The sequence below is a fragment of the Scyliorhinus canicula genome, chromosome 28, assembly GCF_902713615.1.
Source record: "Scyliorhinus canicula chromosome 28, sScyCan1.1, whole genome shotgun sequence".
In the NCBI taxonomy this organism is placed as follows: Eukaryota; Metazoa; Chordata; class Chondrichthyes; order Carcharhiniformes; family Scyliorhinidae; genus Scyliorhinus; species Scyliorhinus canicula.
Genome location: NC_052173.1, coordinates 9087110 through 9103224, shown reverse-complemented (window position 1 = coordinate 9103224; position 16115 = coordinate 9087110). Strand labels below are relative to the sequence as shown.

General features: G+C 45.0%; 1 protein-coding gene and 1 long non-coding RNA gene across 3 annotated transcripts in view; both read left to right on the top strand.

Moving 5' to 3' along the window:
- LOC119958240 overlaps positions 1–10020 on the top strand; it is a 127249-nt gene extending 117229 nt beyond the window's left edge. For both annotated transcript variants that reach the window (XR_005458984.1, XR_005458985.1), the window contains exon 3: positions 9814–10020. This is a non-coding gene — a long non-coding RNA (uncharacterized LOC119958240). The remainder of the gene's footprint in view (positions 1–9813) is intronic.
- A 1287-nt stretch (positions 10021–11307) lies between these two features.
- Positions 11308–16115, top strand: part of LOC119958094 (R3H domain-containing protein 2) — a 148581-nt gene continuing 143773 nt past the window's right edge. Inside the window, exon 1 of the mRNA XM_038786323.1 lies at positions 11308–11436. Coding sequence (XP_038642251.1) covers positions 11308–11436 — 129 coding nt within the window. The remainder of the gene's footprint in view (positions 11437–16115) is intronic.

Here is a 16115-nt window from a genome sequence, read left to right as displayed (position 1 = left end):
GTAACCTGCACATCTTTGGACTGTGGGTGGAAACCGGAGCACCCAGAGGAAACCCACGCAGACACGGGGAGAGCATGCAGACTCCGCACAGACAGTGACCCAAAGGTGGAATTGAATCCGAGTCCCTGGTGTTGTGAGGCAACAGTGCTAACCACTGTCGCTGAAGCAGGTGGGGAGGTAGCATTTGCTGAATCCTGATATCCTGTGGCTTAAATCCATTCTAAACTGTATTTGGTGTGGAGAAATGCTATTGTCGTTCTCAGGATTAAGCACAGGAGAGATGTTGACACCTCCCCATCAAACGTCGAAATAGAATCCATTTTGTCGTGCTAACAAGTGCAGCAGCTAGCATTCGTGTGCCTCTCTGCCTTGGTTCAATGTAGCTGGCATAGGCTGGGGCATCTTGTCTGAAATGCTCGGTGGAATATACTTGTCAGAAATGCAGCATAGGGCTTTCCTGTTTTTGTATTTGTGGGTGCATCACTCAAAGAACAATACAGGACAGGAACAGGCCCTTCGGCCCTCCAAGCCTGCACCGGCCATGATACCAATCTTTGCCAAAACCCTCAGCCCTTCCTTGTGTTGTATCCCTCTATACCCGTCCTATCCATGTGTTTGTCAAGATGCCTTTTGAACGCCGTTAATGTATCTGCTTCCACAACCTCCCCTGGCAACGCGTTCCAGGCACTCACCACCCTCTGTGTAAAAAAACCTGCCTCGCACATCTCCTCTAAACTTTGCCCCACGGACCTTAAACCTATGCCCCCTGTGACTGACCCCTCCACCCTGGGAAAGAGTGCCTGCCCATCCAATCTATCCATGCCCCTTATAACTTTGTAGACCTCTATCAGGTCACCCCTCAACCTCCGTCTTTCTATTGAAAACAGTCCGAGTCTATTCAGGCTCTCCACATAGCTAACACCCTCCAGACCAGGCAACATCCTAGTAAACCTCCTCTGCATCCTCTCCAAAGCCTCCACATCCTTCTGGTAGTGTGGTGACCAGAATTGTGCGCAATATTCCAAGTACAGCCTTACCAAGGTTCTATCCAACTGCAGCATGACTTGCCCAGATTGAATGCCCCCATCACCAATGCATCCTGCCCTGCTCTCCATCTTCACAGTCTCTTGTGGTGAAATACAGCATGTCTGTACATAACTTTGCAACTAACTGTACAATTGGAGTAAATTGTCCCTCATTCTGTTCTCCACTGAATATTCTGACAGCATCAAGATTGGTGGCTTCCAGATAGCCAATAATGACGCTAGCTGAAACCAACTGCTACCACAGCCAGCTGACTATACTGGACGCTTTAATAGCCACCACACAGACTTGAACTACCAAGAGGTGAATGCGGATGGTGAAAAATTTGCAAACCGGACCTCCGAGCTTGATCTTGCTGTCATCCATGATGCCAGGCTGCGAATTGGAGATGTGACTATTCTCCTGATTTGTGCTGGGTCTGATTTCAATATGTCTTTCAGGCCGTTGTGTTGGCTGATGGGAACTCCACTGCAGTAATTCATGAATTTCAGCTCTTCATCTACCATCTACGTCAATTGTTACTGAAGCTGTGTGGGTGTGAATGAAATCCTCAGACTCTCAGTAGGAGGATCACATCTCACATTGAAATAGCTTCTCTTAGCAGTTTCAAAATGAAAGCTTTGTTCTCCCCGGTACAATTCTTCAAGGTAGCTCAGGCCAAAAACCCACACAGGACATACAAAGCACAAATGACTCAGTCTGCACTGTTTTATTTTTGATGAGCTTTCATTAAATTCTGAAATTAGAGACACCAGATGAAATGACATATAATGTGGTTGCAACCTGTACATTTTTCTGAGATCAGAAGCATTTGTGTTCTTTCTCCCTAGATAGCGAGACCCTATCCTGTATCTAATAAACACACAGTTCTTAAACCAAGGCCTTAAACCGTTGGACTTTAACTTTCCAAGGAAGTTTCAAATGCAGTTTTGAGGAATTTTCTACTTTCTGCAGTCCATAGAATTCCTACAGTGCAGAAGGAGGCCATTTGGCCCATCGAGTCTTCGCTGACCTTATGAAAGAGCACCCTACCCAGGCCCACCTCCCCCGTCCTATCCATGTAAACAAACCTAACCTGGCGTCTTTGGACACTAAGGGACAATTTATCATGGCCAATCCACCTAACCTGCACATCTTTGGACACGAAGGGACAATTTAACACGGTCAATCCACCTAACCTGCACATCTTTGGACACTAAGGGACAATTTATCATGGCCAATCCACCTAACCTGTACATCTTTGGACACGAAGGGACAATTTAACATGGCCAATCCACCTCACAATAGAACATAGAGCATTACAGCGCAGTACAGGCCCTTCGGCCCTCGATGTTGCGCCGACCTGTGAAACCAATCTAAAGCCAATCTGCACTATTCCCTTATCATCCATATGTTTATCCAATGACCATTTAAATGCCCTTAAAACCACATTTAAAAAAAATGAAATACAATTCATTGCCCCCCCCCCCAAAGGCCACAAGTACTCTTGGCCTGACGTTTATCTGTAACTACACTGCTGCCTTCTGTTCCTTGGATTCTGACCTCTATAACGAAAGATGCGATGGAAAGGGACAGCACACAGACATCTCCAAATAGCTCCATCCATTTTCATGAAATTCAGCATTGGAATTGGGAAAGGTGACTGACACATACCAAGTTATTCAATGCTTATAGATTGATGCTGAATTATTCAGTGTTGTGTGTTGATGACTTTATACGTGGAATAATCCTGACTATGTCATCCCATATCAATGTGGTGACTTCACTTGGAGCACCGTGGCAATGGGGAATGTTCAGATGCATCCAAATTTGAATCCTAGCTTTCCTGGTGTCATATGTTACCTAGTTTTTTTTTACTGATAATAGCGCTGCCTAGCGATAGTTATAGGTGGTTACTGGCCCATGCTAATCAAAGCTGGGGAGAATATAGAAAAACTATTGTCAGTGAAAGTAATTGAGGTGTAATATGACAGGAACAGCCCAGTCTTGGCTACAGATGTGTGTGTGGTGCACGTATGTCACCGCGTGCGCACCAGAATGAGTGTGCAGCACGGTAGCATTGTGGATAGCACAATTGCTTCACAGCTCCAGGGTCCCAGGTTCGATTCCCCGCTGGGTCACTGTCTGTGTGGAGTCTGCACGTCCTCCCCGTGTCTGCGTGGGTTTCCTCCGGGAGCTCCGGTTTCCTCCCACAGTCCAAAGTTGTGCAGGTTAGATGGATTGGCCATGATAAATTGCCCTTTGTGTCCAAAATTGCCCTTAGTGTTGGGTGGGGTTACTGGGTTATGGGGATAGGGTGGAGGTGTTGACCTCGGGTAGGGTGCTCTTTCCAAGAGCCGGTGCCGACTCGATGGGCCGAATGGCCTCCTTCTGCACTGTAAATTCTATGATAATCTCCGGTTTACTAGGGAAGTTAAAGAAAGCATTCGATTAAAATGTAAAGCTTATGATGATATTGGCCACCTGATGGTGGAAAATAACATTTCAGATTCCGAGAGAAACTGCACATCATACAGGGAGAGTTTTCAGAACATGGTGAATAATGAAGATCTTTCACCATGTTGTCAAGGGGGTTATTTAGCTCATTGACATGCACTGCAATAAAAATAAACGTTCATCAAAGATTTGTGTTCGTATCCTTGTGTGATAATTCTCAATTCATCACCTCGTGTTGCTCTCAGGAGTGATTCATCCTCGTGTTTATGTAGCTCAAAATACACTCAGCAGGCGGAATGCAAATTTTAGATGGACAAAGTAGTCTGGAAATGTCAAAGTCCTGCCTTTGTGCTGCACTGAAGTCTTATTGCTTCTACAAAGTAACATGTGACACTGTGTGCAGGCCACATCTCATTGAATGGCTACAGCACAGAGGAGTCCATTTAACCTATTGTGTTCTCTGCACTTAGCTTTTAACTCCATCACTCTTTAACCGTATCTCTGTAAAGGTTCCTTCTTCAGTTACTTGGGTAAATATTGTATCTATTGGAAGCATGCAGTTTCCATCTTGTCTGTTAATTTCTTTGTTCAAAAAATAGTTTTTATTTTTGTTCCGGACAATTCTACTCAGATAACTAAATAATCTTTAGTAGTGTCACAAGTAGGCTGACATTAACACTGCAATGAAGTTACTGTGAAAATCCCCTAGTCGCCACATTCCGGCGCCTGTTCGGGTACACGGAGAATTCAGAATGTCCAATTCGCCTAACAAGCACGTCTTTCAGGACTCGTGGGAGGAAACCCACGCTGACACAGGGAGAACGCGCAGACTCCGCACAGACACTTACCCAAGCCGGGAATCAAACCCGGGTCCCTGGTGCTGTGAAGCAACAGTGCTAACCACTGTGCTACCACAAGTCTCTGACACTTCAATGATGTCAGTCCCTTCTCTTGTGTGCACAGGATTGCAGCCAAGAAGTGATCAGTGTGTTTTGTTGGCTGAGTGCTTGTTCACTGGAGCATGAGCCTGAGGGGTTGCACTTCCATGTATCGAGTTAACGTTGATAGGTCTTATCCTGATGTGGTCCTGACTGATGGTATAATAGTTGTATATTGCATTCAGCTCTGTTCATATTGTTATCAGTGCTCGAGGCAGTTCACACTGTGAACTGGGTGCCAACATGAAGAATGGAACAAGGTTGTTGTTGCAATGAGTAGCCATTCTCTAACTTGAAAGCCCTGTTACTGGTGTGTTTACTGGTGTTTTCGGTGGATGCAAGATGGGTCACATTTAACACAGATGATGAGAAGTGCCTTAAAGAATAAGATTCTGAAAAACATATGTTAAGAGCTTTAAATGGAAGCTTTGACTGCCAGCAGGTTGCAGAATGTTCATTCCATTTTTTTTTTTATTTCTGAGCAATTCGTCATCTCCATGGTTTCCATAGCAATGTTTTCCCCTTTGACAGTACAGTGCATGAGGAAATGTTTGTGGATTCCTTCATGAGATCGACTTTACATATATTCTGTTTCAAATTGCTGTAAATCATATGGTTTTATTTATTTGCAATATATTTTTAACATGCATTTTTAACCATCGAGTTCTTTTGATGAATCCTTTTCATTTATTCATGAGGGCTGGTACTTGACTGTTTCATATCTGTAGGGTTTCAATTAGGTCCTGTTTGAATACAGAGCTTGGTTAAGCATTGGGTTGGATAGTTCAACAGCAATTTAAGAAGCAAGAATGGTGTCTTAATTACTACAAGTATGGCCCACGTCGTAATTCCGATGATTTAAATGAGGTTGAGGGGGTGCAGCTCCCTGTATTATTAATCTTCTTTTGAGGGGGCAGGGTAGTAAGCTATAGGATGGAGTCCTCTGTGGAGGGAGTTTAGATTATTTCTTTAAAAAAAAAAAATATTTTTTCAAATTTCAAGTGCCCAATTCTTTTTCCTCCCAACTGAGGGCAATTTAGCGTGGCCAATCCACCTACATCTTTGTGTTGTGGGGGTGAGACCCACGCAGACACGGGAAGAATGTGCAAACTCCACACAGACAGTGACCCAGGGCTGGGATCGAACCTGGGTCCTGCGCCGCCGTGTCACCCTGGGAGTTTAGATTATTTCTACCCAGTTTGCTATGGGCTTGAGTCTATGGCACAAAACTGACTGTAATTCAACGTGCAGGATCTTGTGTGATCTTGGCTGTGTAGACAGATATAAAAGCCCAGTATACTGACTCTTGTCACAGCTAATGGGTGTAATATCCAGGGAATAGACCTTTTTAAAAAGCTGGTAGCTGATAGGTAAAGGTTATCTCAGTGAGGAAGTTAGGGGCTGGTTTAGCTCACTAGGGGCTGGTTTAACTCACTAGGGGCTGGTTTAGCTCACTAGGGGCTGGTTTAGCTCACTAGGGGCTGGTTTAGCTCACTAGGGGCTGGTTTAGCTCACTGGGCTAAATCGCTGGCTTTTAAAGCAGGCCAGCAGCACGGTTCAATTCCCGTCCCAGCCTCCCGGACAGGCGCCGGAAGGTGGCGACTAGGGGCTTTTCACAGTAACTTCATTGAAGCCTACTTGTGACAATAAGCGATTTTCATTTTCAAGTGAAAGAGTATTAAATAGGGCAAAAAAAAGATCAGCCATAATTGTCATTTTCCCATTAGTACTTTAATCCCTTGTTCCACTTGCAAAGAGAACAATATTCAAAAATGATCTTGTATCAAACAGGCACATGAAGCACCAGTAAAGTACTGTCTGTACTTTTCTGAAATGATTATGCACCTTAACCATCTCAGTAATTTCACGATTTTTATTCTGACTTTCCATTATCAAAATTAATGTGTGGTGAAAAATGTACTTAATGTGTCTGCTAAAACTAACTTTCATCTCCATAAATTATTGCAACCAACTGATCACTCGCCTCACCGTCTGGATCTGGACCACGGTTGTGATATTTAGTTAATTTATTTCAGGCCACAGCTTGTGTATTCCATGTGGGAATCCAAATATGGTGCCATGTTTTATAGGAGCATGATTAGTCTGCTATTACCGTTGGACAAGGTATTGTCTTTTACAGACACCAGGAGAGAACAAGAGCAGGATCTTTTAGGTTTAAAATTTACAGTGCAGAAGGAGGCCATTCGGCCCATCAGATCTGCACCGGCCCTTGGAAAGAGCACCCTACCCAAGCCCACACCTCCACCCTTTCCCCATAACTCCAATCAACCTTTTTGGACTCTAAGGGGCAATTGATCATGGCCAATCCACCTAACCTGCACATCTTCGGACTGTGGGAGGAAACCGGAGCACCCGGAGGAAATCCACACAGACACGGGGAGGTTGTGCAGACTCCGCACAGTCACCCGAGGCCGTAATTGAACCAGGGTCCCTGGGGCTGTAAAGCAACAGTGCTAACCACGGTGCTACAGTGCAGAAGGAGACCATTCGACCCATCAAGTCTGAGTTACCTGGATTCCAATTCCATCAATGGAAAGGAATCAACAGATAGTTTGTCTGTCATTTCACTCAAGGGTTTCCCATGCTCCCAAATTGCTGATTAAAGGAGTTGATGAAATGCAGCAAAGAGTGGTTTTCTTAAATATTCCCAGCAGTTACTGATAACTGAGCTATGGGTGGGTGGGGTTTGGGATAGGTGATTGCTAACAATGAGAGAGTTTAGGCTCAAGACAGACACCAAATGATACAAATGTGTGAATTTCCTAGCATGTCATGAGCAGCACTTTTGTCGTATCAATTGAGGTCAAGTACATGCAAGTGTAGAGGTAGTACAGTGGCACAGTTTGATTGAAATTACTAGACAACTGCTGCTCATCTGTCCCATCTGGAATATGACATGCAGCAAACACAGAAGCTTTCTGTACTTGAGCAAACTCCATCATTGAGATGGTATCAACAGACAAATGGCTCCTTAAAGTCGTGCAACAGAACCTTCCTTTATTCCTTGACTTCGAATTGAAGGAAAGCAGTTCAATCATACAGAACGTGACTTAAATCTTTTTGAAGTCCATAAAATCCACGAAAACCATTTCACAGCTTGGGTTAATAATGAAGTCCAACACAGAGCAAATTTCCCTCAAGCTTTTGGCTTTGAAAACTCGAGCTGTTTGTGATCGAGAGGAACGTCGTCATGCAAGAACAATATGGTGCAAAATGTATGAGCAGTCCACTGGGTGGGTGGGAGGGGTTAGGGTCAACTCCTTTATGATTCTTGCAAATTCCCTCACTTCAGATCACGTTCTGTTTTAGAAACTTTAGATTACTTTAACTGCAAAGCATTATGGATCTAGGCTGGATGGTGCTTTTGTGCTCATAGAACATAGAAAGATACAGCGCAGTACAGGCCCTTCGGCCCTCGATGTTGCACCGACATGGAAAAAACTAAAGGCCATCTAACCTACACTATGCCCTTATCATCCATATGCTTATCCAATAAACTTTTAAATACCCTCAATGTTGGCGAGTTCACTACTGTTGCAGGTAGGGCATTCCACGGCCTCACCACTCTTTGCGTAAAAAACCTACCTCTGACCTCTGTCCTATATCTATTACCCCTCAATTTAAGGCTATGCCCCCTCGTGCTAGCCACCTCCATCCGCGGGAGAAGGCTCTCACTGTCCACCCTATCTAACCCTCTGATCATTTTGCATGCCTCTATTAAGTCACCTCTTAACCTTCTTCTCTCTAACGAAAACAACCTCAAGTCCATCAGCCTTTCCTCATAAGATTTTCCCTCCATACCAGGCAACATCCTGGTAAATCTCCTCTGCACCCGTTCCAAAGCTTCCACGTCCTTCCTATAATGAGGCCACCAGAACTGTACGCAATATTCCAAATGCGGCCGTACTAGAGTTTTGTACAACTGCAACATGACCTTATGGCTCCGGAACTCAATCCCTCTACCAATAAAGGCCAACACACCATAGGCCTTCTTCACAACCCTATCAACCTGGGTGGCAACTTTCAGGGATCTATGTACATGGACACCGAGATCCCTCTGCTCATCCACACTATCAAGAATTTTACCATTAGCCAAATATTCCGCATTCCTGTTATTCTTTCCAAAGTGAATCACCTCACACTTCTCCACATTAAACTCCATTTGCCACCTTGGGTTCATATTTTGCACAGAATAGAACACAGAACGTACAGTGCAGAAGGAGGCCATTCGGCCCATCCAGTCTGCACCGACCCACTTAAAACCCTCAGTTCTACCCTATCCCCGTAACCCAATGACCCCTCCTAACCTTTTTGGACACTTATTAACATGACCAACCCACCTAACCTGCACGTCTTTGGACTGTGGGAGGAAACCGGAGCACCCAGAGGAAACCCACGCAGACAGGGGGAGAATGTGCAGACTCCACACAGACAGTGGCCCAGCAGGGAATTGAACCCGGGACCCTGGCACTGTGAAGCAACTGTCCTAGCCACGTGTGCTACCGTGCTGCCCCACTTCTATTGAATCTAGTGTCCAAATTTCTTTGTTGTGATCTTTTGGGGTTTGATTGTTTGTCCTTCCTAATGTATGATGCACGTTGCCTTGCACATTGTCTGTCAATGCACACTTAATGTATCCAATGCTCATTTAGGAAGTGGCATGACTTAATCCTAAAATATGCCTCTGTTAAAAAAGAAAATACTTTATGTTGCGCCACTCATGACCACCAGACATCCAAAGTACTAATGACGTACTTTTTTGAAGGATAGTTACTATTGTAATATAGGAAACGCAGCAGCCAATTGACGCTCAGCAAGATCCCGCAAACAGCAATGTGATAACCAGCAGATATCTTGTTTTTGGGATGTTGATTGAGGAATAAATATTTGCCATTGCTGCAGGGCTCGCTCTTGGCCAGCAGAGTGCCATAGGAACTCTTACATCCACCTAATTAGGCAGTTTGGGCCTTAGTTTGATGTTTCATCTGATAGACTGCTCCTCTGCTCTCCCTAGCACTGCACTGGGTGTGTCAGCTTCAACTTACGCACCCACGTTTTGGAATGGAACTTGCAGCCTCAACCTTTGAATTTGGGGGGTTAGAGAGCTGCCAATTGAGCCATGGCTGTCACTGTTGGTCATGTGTTTTTTGTTAAGGACTTTGGACAAATTGTGACCAAGTGGATTCTCATTGCTTTGCTTATTCACCCTGTCAGTTTGGTTAAAGGCACTATAGTCACTTTGTCCTCCCATGAACATTTAGTGTTGAAAGCAAAAGCTGTTCAAACAGCCATTGTTAATGGAGCAGTTTTGACAGATAGGGCCCATGAAAAATAACATTTATATGATCTAATAGCTTGCCTTTTCTATCCACAGGGAGCTCAGGAGAGACAGCGGCATGCTTTGACCATAGACATACCGTACTCGATCCAGAGAACTCCACAACTATCAGCAACATGAGATGCACATTTGAAGGCACTGAACAGATCCAGTTCCGTTGAGGCACCACTTCTTTGAGCACAAAAGGAGCATTTGCTTTTTATGTGATACGGGTTTAGCACAAAATTGCTACAGGCGACAGCTCCTGGTACGGATTTCAAGTTTTTCTGAACTGGCTAAGTTTGTCTGGGCCCTTTGTCTTACTTTGCAGATCCTGTACGGGTAAAGATTCTCAAATATCTCCCATAGATTTGTCTAACATTCCTTTTATGTGTTCCAGAATATCACCATTTACATTCTTCTTTTAATTGGCACCAATTTCTCCACATGAGTGTAAGGGCCATGATCTACTTTCAAATTCACATCTGATTGTTTGGTACATCTAATTCAACTTTGAAGTTATTTTGGAGTAATCGACATGGCATATAGGAAGAAAAATGGACAACACACCTCGATGAGTGTTTGTGGCAGTAGCTACAGTTGAAAACGGTCTTGTTCACCAAAGTGTTCACTATGTCCGAACAATACATGGCAACAAAGCCAGTGAATTACAGGCCAGAGCAGTAGAATACAAGTCACAAGAGGTTGTGATCAAACTGTACAGTGCTCGTAGTCAGATCTGCCTTCAAGTACTCTGTCCATTTCCAATTACTGAGGAACAAGGGAGATATTCAAGCTTTGGAGACAGAGCAGAAAGAGCCATACGGGTTTAGAGCTAGCATCAGAGGTTATCAGAAAAGACTGGAGGCACATCTGAGAAGCGTTGTCTGTAACATTGCAAGCCATTTGGAGTATGTTTGAGGTAAATCTGCAAAATGACTTTCAATTGAAGGAGTAGGATGAGGGACCACAGGTTCAGAAATAGACAGCAAATACAGGACTGATGACAGGAATGTCTTCTTATGAAGTGATTAATACATTGTCGGCACGGTAGCACAGTGGTTAGCACTGTTGCTTCACAGCTCCAGGGTCCCAGGTTCGATTCCCGGCTTGGGTCACTGTCTGTGCGGAGTCTGCATGTTCTCCCCGTGTCTGCGTGGGTTTCCTCCGGGTGCTCCGGTTTCCTCCCACAAGTCCCGAAAGACGTGCTTGTTAGGTGAATTGGACATTCTGAATTCTCCCTCTGTGACCCGAACAGGCGCCGGAATGTGGCGACTAGGGGCTTTTCACAGTAACTTCACTGCAGTGTTAATGTAAGTCAACTTGTGACAATAATGATTATTAATATTATCAGCCAGAGTAGTCGAGCAGAAAACACTGGAATCATTTGGAAGCTGCTCGGACCAGTCTGGATGGATGGATTAAGATGGGTCATAGGTACTGCCACATCTCTAATTATCTTGTGACCTTCAGTGGAGTGGTCCATGGTGGTTCTGTGGTCATATTGATGGAAGCAGATGCATATAACTGCTGAGTTCTGGTGTGCTCCAAATGACCAGTGTTGATGCCAAGTCAGTTTTTAAAAGAATGCGGCTATGTTCCGTTCCACCTTCTCTGCTGTACGTTATAGTAACAGTCCTCGTACTGTATACTGGCAATTCTGTCTACAGAATAGTGTTGGTGAGTTCTGCGGGTGCTCCGGTTTCCTCCTACAGTCCAAAGATGTGTAGGTTAGGTGGATTGGCCATGCTAAATTGTCCCTTAGTGTCCAACGATGTACAGGTTAGGTGGATTGGCCATGTTAAATTGTCCCTTAGTGCCCAAAGATGTACAGGTTAGGTGGATTGGCCATGATAAATTGTCCCTTAGTGCCCAAAGATGTGCAGGTTAGGTGGATTGGCCATGCTAAATTGTCCCTTAGTGTCCAACGATGTACAGGTTAGGTGGGGTTACGGGGATTGGGTGGGGAATGTGGGCCTAGGTAGGGTGGCCTTTCAGAGGGTCGGTGCAGACCCGATGGGCGAAATGGCCTCCTCCTGCACTGTGGGGATTCTATGATTCTATTCAAATGGTTTTTTAAATAATTTGTTGTTGCTTCCCCTTCTCATGAATTGCACAAGAAGCACCTTCACAGAATCACAGAATAATACAGTGCGGACAAGGCCCTTCGGCCCATCGAGTCTGCACCAACACGTGAAAAACATCTGACCTGCCTTCCTAACCCCATTTGCCAGCACTTGGCCCATAGCCTTGAATGTTATGACATGCCAAATGCTCATCCAGGTACTTTTTAAAGGATGTGAGGCAACCCGCCTCTACCACCCTCCCAGGCAGTGCGTTCCAGACCGTCACCATCCTCTGGGTAAAAAGGTTAAACCCCCCAAACCTCCTGCCCCTCATCTTGAACTTGTGTCCCCCTCGTAACTGACCAATCAACTAAGGGGAACAGCTGCTCCCTACCCACCCTGTCCATGCCCCTCATAATCTTGTCCACCTCGATCAGGTCACCCCTCAGTCTTCTCTGTTCCAGCGAAAACAACCCAAGTCTATCCAACCCCTCTTCATAACTGAAGGGCAGCACGGTAGCATTGTGGATAGCACAATCGCTTCACAGCTCCAGGGTCCCAGGTTCGATTCCGGCTTGGGTCACTGTCTGTGCGGAGTCTGCACATCCTCCCCGTGTCTGCGTGGGTTTCCTCCGGGTGCTCCGGTTTCCTCCCACAGTCCAAAGATGTGCAGGTTAGGTGGATTGGCCATGATAAATGCCCTTAGTGTCCAAAATTACCCTTAGTGTTGGGTGGGGTTACTGGGTTATGGGGATAGGGTGGAGGTGTTGACCTTGGGTACGGTGCTCTTTCCAAGAGCCGGTGCAGACTCGATGGGCCGAATGGCCTCCTTCTGCACTGTAAATCCTATGAATGAAATGTTCCACCAGGCAACATCCTGGTGAATCTCCTCTGCACCCTCTCCAGTGCAATCACATCCTTCCTATAATGTGGTGACCAGAATTGCACACAGTGCTCCTTGGAGCTTCCCAGTGTCAGGCCTTTCATGGTATATTCCCTTGTCACATTACTCCTTCCAAAGTGGATCACCTCACACTTTCCAGGGTTAAATTCCATCATTTCAGCTTGCTGCTGGTTTCTGATTTCTAGTTTTGTTCTTTGCCACCTTTCTTTGGTTTGGATTTGTCGCAGATCTAAAATCCAAGCCAATTAGTGCACTGATGAGAAATTTGTCTCTGTGAAATGTGACTGCTGAAGTGTGACTGTGTATTTATACACGCAGATCGCGAATGGTGGGTTTTCTCTCGTAGATTTGGAACTTGAAGGTGGTGTTGAACTGCTAACCTGGTCTGTTCCTTTTAAGCTCACTGCTCAGGCACCTTGTGGATTAAGTAGTTAAGTACAGTCAGTCTGCTGCTAATTCACAGCATCTTAAAGCCAATTACCCGGCAATTCTTTTTTTTAAGCAGTAAATTCTCACTCTATGTTACATAGAACAGTACAGCACAGAACAGGCCCTTCGGCCCTCAATGTTGCGCCGAGCCATGATCACCCTACTCAAACCCACGCATCCACCCTATACTCGTAACCCAACAACCCCCCCCTTAACCTTACTTTTTAGGACACTACGGGCAATTTAGCATGGCCAATCCACCTAACCCGCACATCTTTGTACTGTGGGAGGAAACCGGAGCACCCGGAGGAAACCCACGCAGATACTGGGAGGACGTGCAAACTCCGCACAGACAGTGACCCAGCCGGGAATCGAACCTGGGACCCTGGAGCTGTGAAGCATTTATGCTAACCACCATGCTACCGTGCTGCCCTATAATTGCTTCTTGTCACAAGTAGGTTTCAATGAAGTTACTGTGAAAAGTCCCTAGTCACCACATTCCTGCACCTGTTCAGAGAGGCCGGTACAGGTATTGAACCCGTGCTGCTGACATTGTTCTGCATTACAAGCCAGCTGTTTAGCCCAGTGTGCTAAACCAGCCCCCTTGCGTATGTTAAATTCAAATTAATGGAATTTTTTGTTTCATCCAACAAATTACTTTCGATGAGTTGCTGAGCTTTGAAACTTTAAACATTATTGATATACTCCTCGGGTGTTCTTTCCATTGCTAATATTTTGAATTTAATAACATTTTTCACAAAGACATCTCATCAATAATGAAAATTCTGAATTTTTGAATAACCTATAGTCAGGAAAATAAAGCTAGGGAATGTTTGTGACAGGGAGACTGCCAAGGATGGGTTTAGATCTGATTGCAAAGAAAGCTGATGAAGATGCACAGTTGAAATGACAAAATGAATAACATGCCCTGGATTAATTACACTATATGAGTGTTCAATCACTCAATCTACTCCGTAATCCCTCCATTTTAGATCTTCCAATATCAGGAAGCAACATTTCCATTTGTATTGTGACCTCAGGGCATCCCAAAATGCTTCACAGCCAATGAAGTACTTTTAAACTATACTCACTTGTGATTGATGTTGGAAACATGGCAGCCAATCTGCACACATCATAGTGACGCAAACTCCGGGCAGCCACCAGTGGATAAAGGCAACAACTATTTATTTATCAGCAGAAATCCTATTTACAAGACGCTGCAACAGCAAACCACAACTCCTAGAATCTCCTGGCCCAGGCCTCGCTGCGGGTATCAAATCCCATGCTCAGCTTTGATCTGCATGTGCTCCTAGTCCATAAACGGAATAAACAGGAAGGGTCCTTGCAATATACACAAGGGGAGAACATCCAAGGCTGCCTGGAGTGGAGAATTCCAAAGATTCACAGCCTTTTGACGTTTCTCCTCCTCTCAGTGCTAATTAATTGAGTTTATTGTCCGTTTATACTTGTTTAAAGCTCTGACAGTCTGTTTTTATATTTCTGGCTAATTTGAAAACTTTCCCAACCCTCTGGTCTACTACTCTTCGCAACATTATAAGCTTTACACTTTAATCGAATGCTTTCTTTAACTTCCCTAGTAAACCGGAGATTATCATAGAATTTTCAGTGCAGAAGGAGGCCACCCGGCCCATCGAGTCTGCACTAGCTCTTGGAAAGAGCAACCTACCCAAGGTCAACACCTCCACCACAACCCAGCAACCCCACCCGACACTAAGGGTAATTTTTGATACTAAGGGCAATTTATCATGGCCAATCCACCTAACCTGTACATCTTTGGACTGTGGGAGGAAACCGGAGCACCCGGAGGAAACCCACGCACCCACGGGGAGGACATGCAGACTCCGCAAAGACAGTGACCCAAGCCGGAATTGAACCTGGGACCCTGGAGCTGTGAAGCAATTGTGCTATCCACAATGCTACCGTGCTGCCCAGATGTTGCTGTCCAAAAGATGGACTTTTCTTGTTGAATGATTTTGTGTAATTCATTTCTCACCAGACCTTTCTGCCTATATACTGAATAGACCTTCGCCAGCTCTCTCCTCAAACCGATGTTATTACCGTTAAGTTTAAGATTTTTGGTTTGGTCTCGAGGAGCTGTTTAGCTCACTGGGCTAAATCGCTTGCTTTGAAAGCAGACCAAGGCAGGCCAGCTGCGCGGGTTCAATTCCCATACCAGCCTCCCCGAACAGGCGCCGGAATGTAGCGACCAGGAGCTTTTCACAGTAACTTCATTTGAGGCCTACTTGTGACAATAAGCGATTTTCATTTCATTTCATTTCATTCTCAACCTTAATATTGAATATTAATGGGATGGTTTAAGTAAAAGTGCTCTTTTGGAAGTCATCCATGACCTCAATAGCCCTGGGCTGGGGTGGGAAAATGTCACACTCGCCCCTCCAGCTGGCTGACACAGTTCCTGCACAACTGCTGCCCGTATCCAGGTGTGACAGAATCTGACACGCTGCCACATGAAGCTGGATAAAGCATCTGGAGACATTTGCTGAATGGAATGAGGAAAATGGGCAGTTACTAAAATGGGCAGTTTCCAAGCAAGAAATGATTTTGGTGCTGATAATGAAGGTGGCACCCTGATATACTGGCTGTGCAAATTCCTGTATCGGTGCACGGGTTGTAACAGAGCATGTGATTCGCAATGAACCATCATCAAATTGTAGAGGAAGAAATCAGTTTGTTTATATACAGTGCATTTCAGTCTCTCAGAATGTCCCAGAATGCTCTGCAGCTAACCAAGTACCTTTTGAAGTGCCTCCTCTGATGTAGGATATGTGGCAGCCAACTTTCATACAGCATGCACCCAAGACTAGCCATGTGATCAGGACCAGATAATCTTTATTATTGTCACAAGTAGGTTTACATTAACACCGCAATGAAGTTACTGTGAAAAGCCCCTAGTCGCCACATTCCGGCGCCTGTTTCAG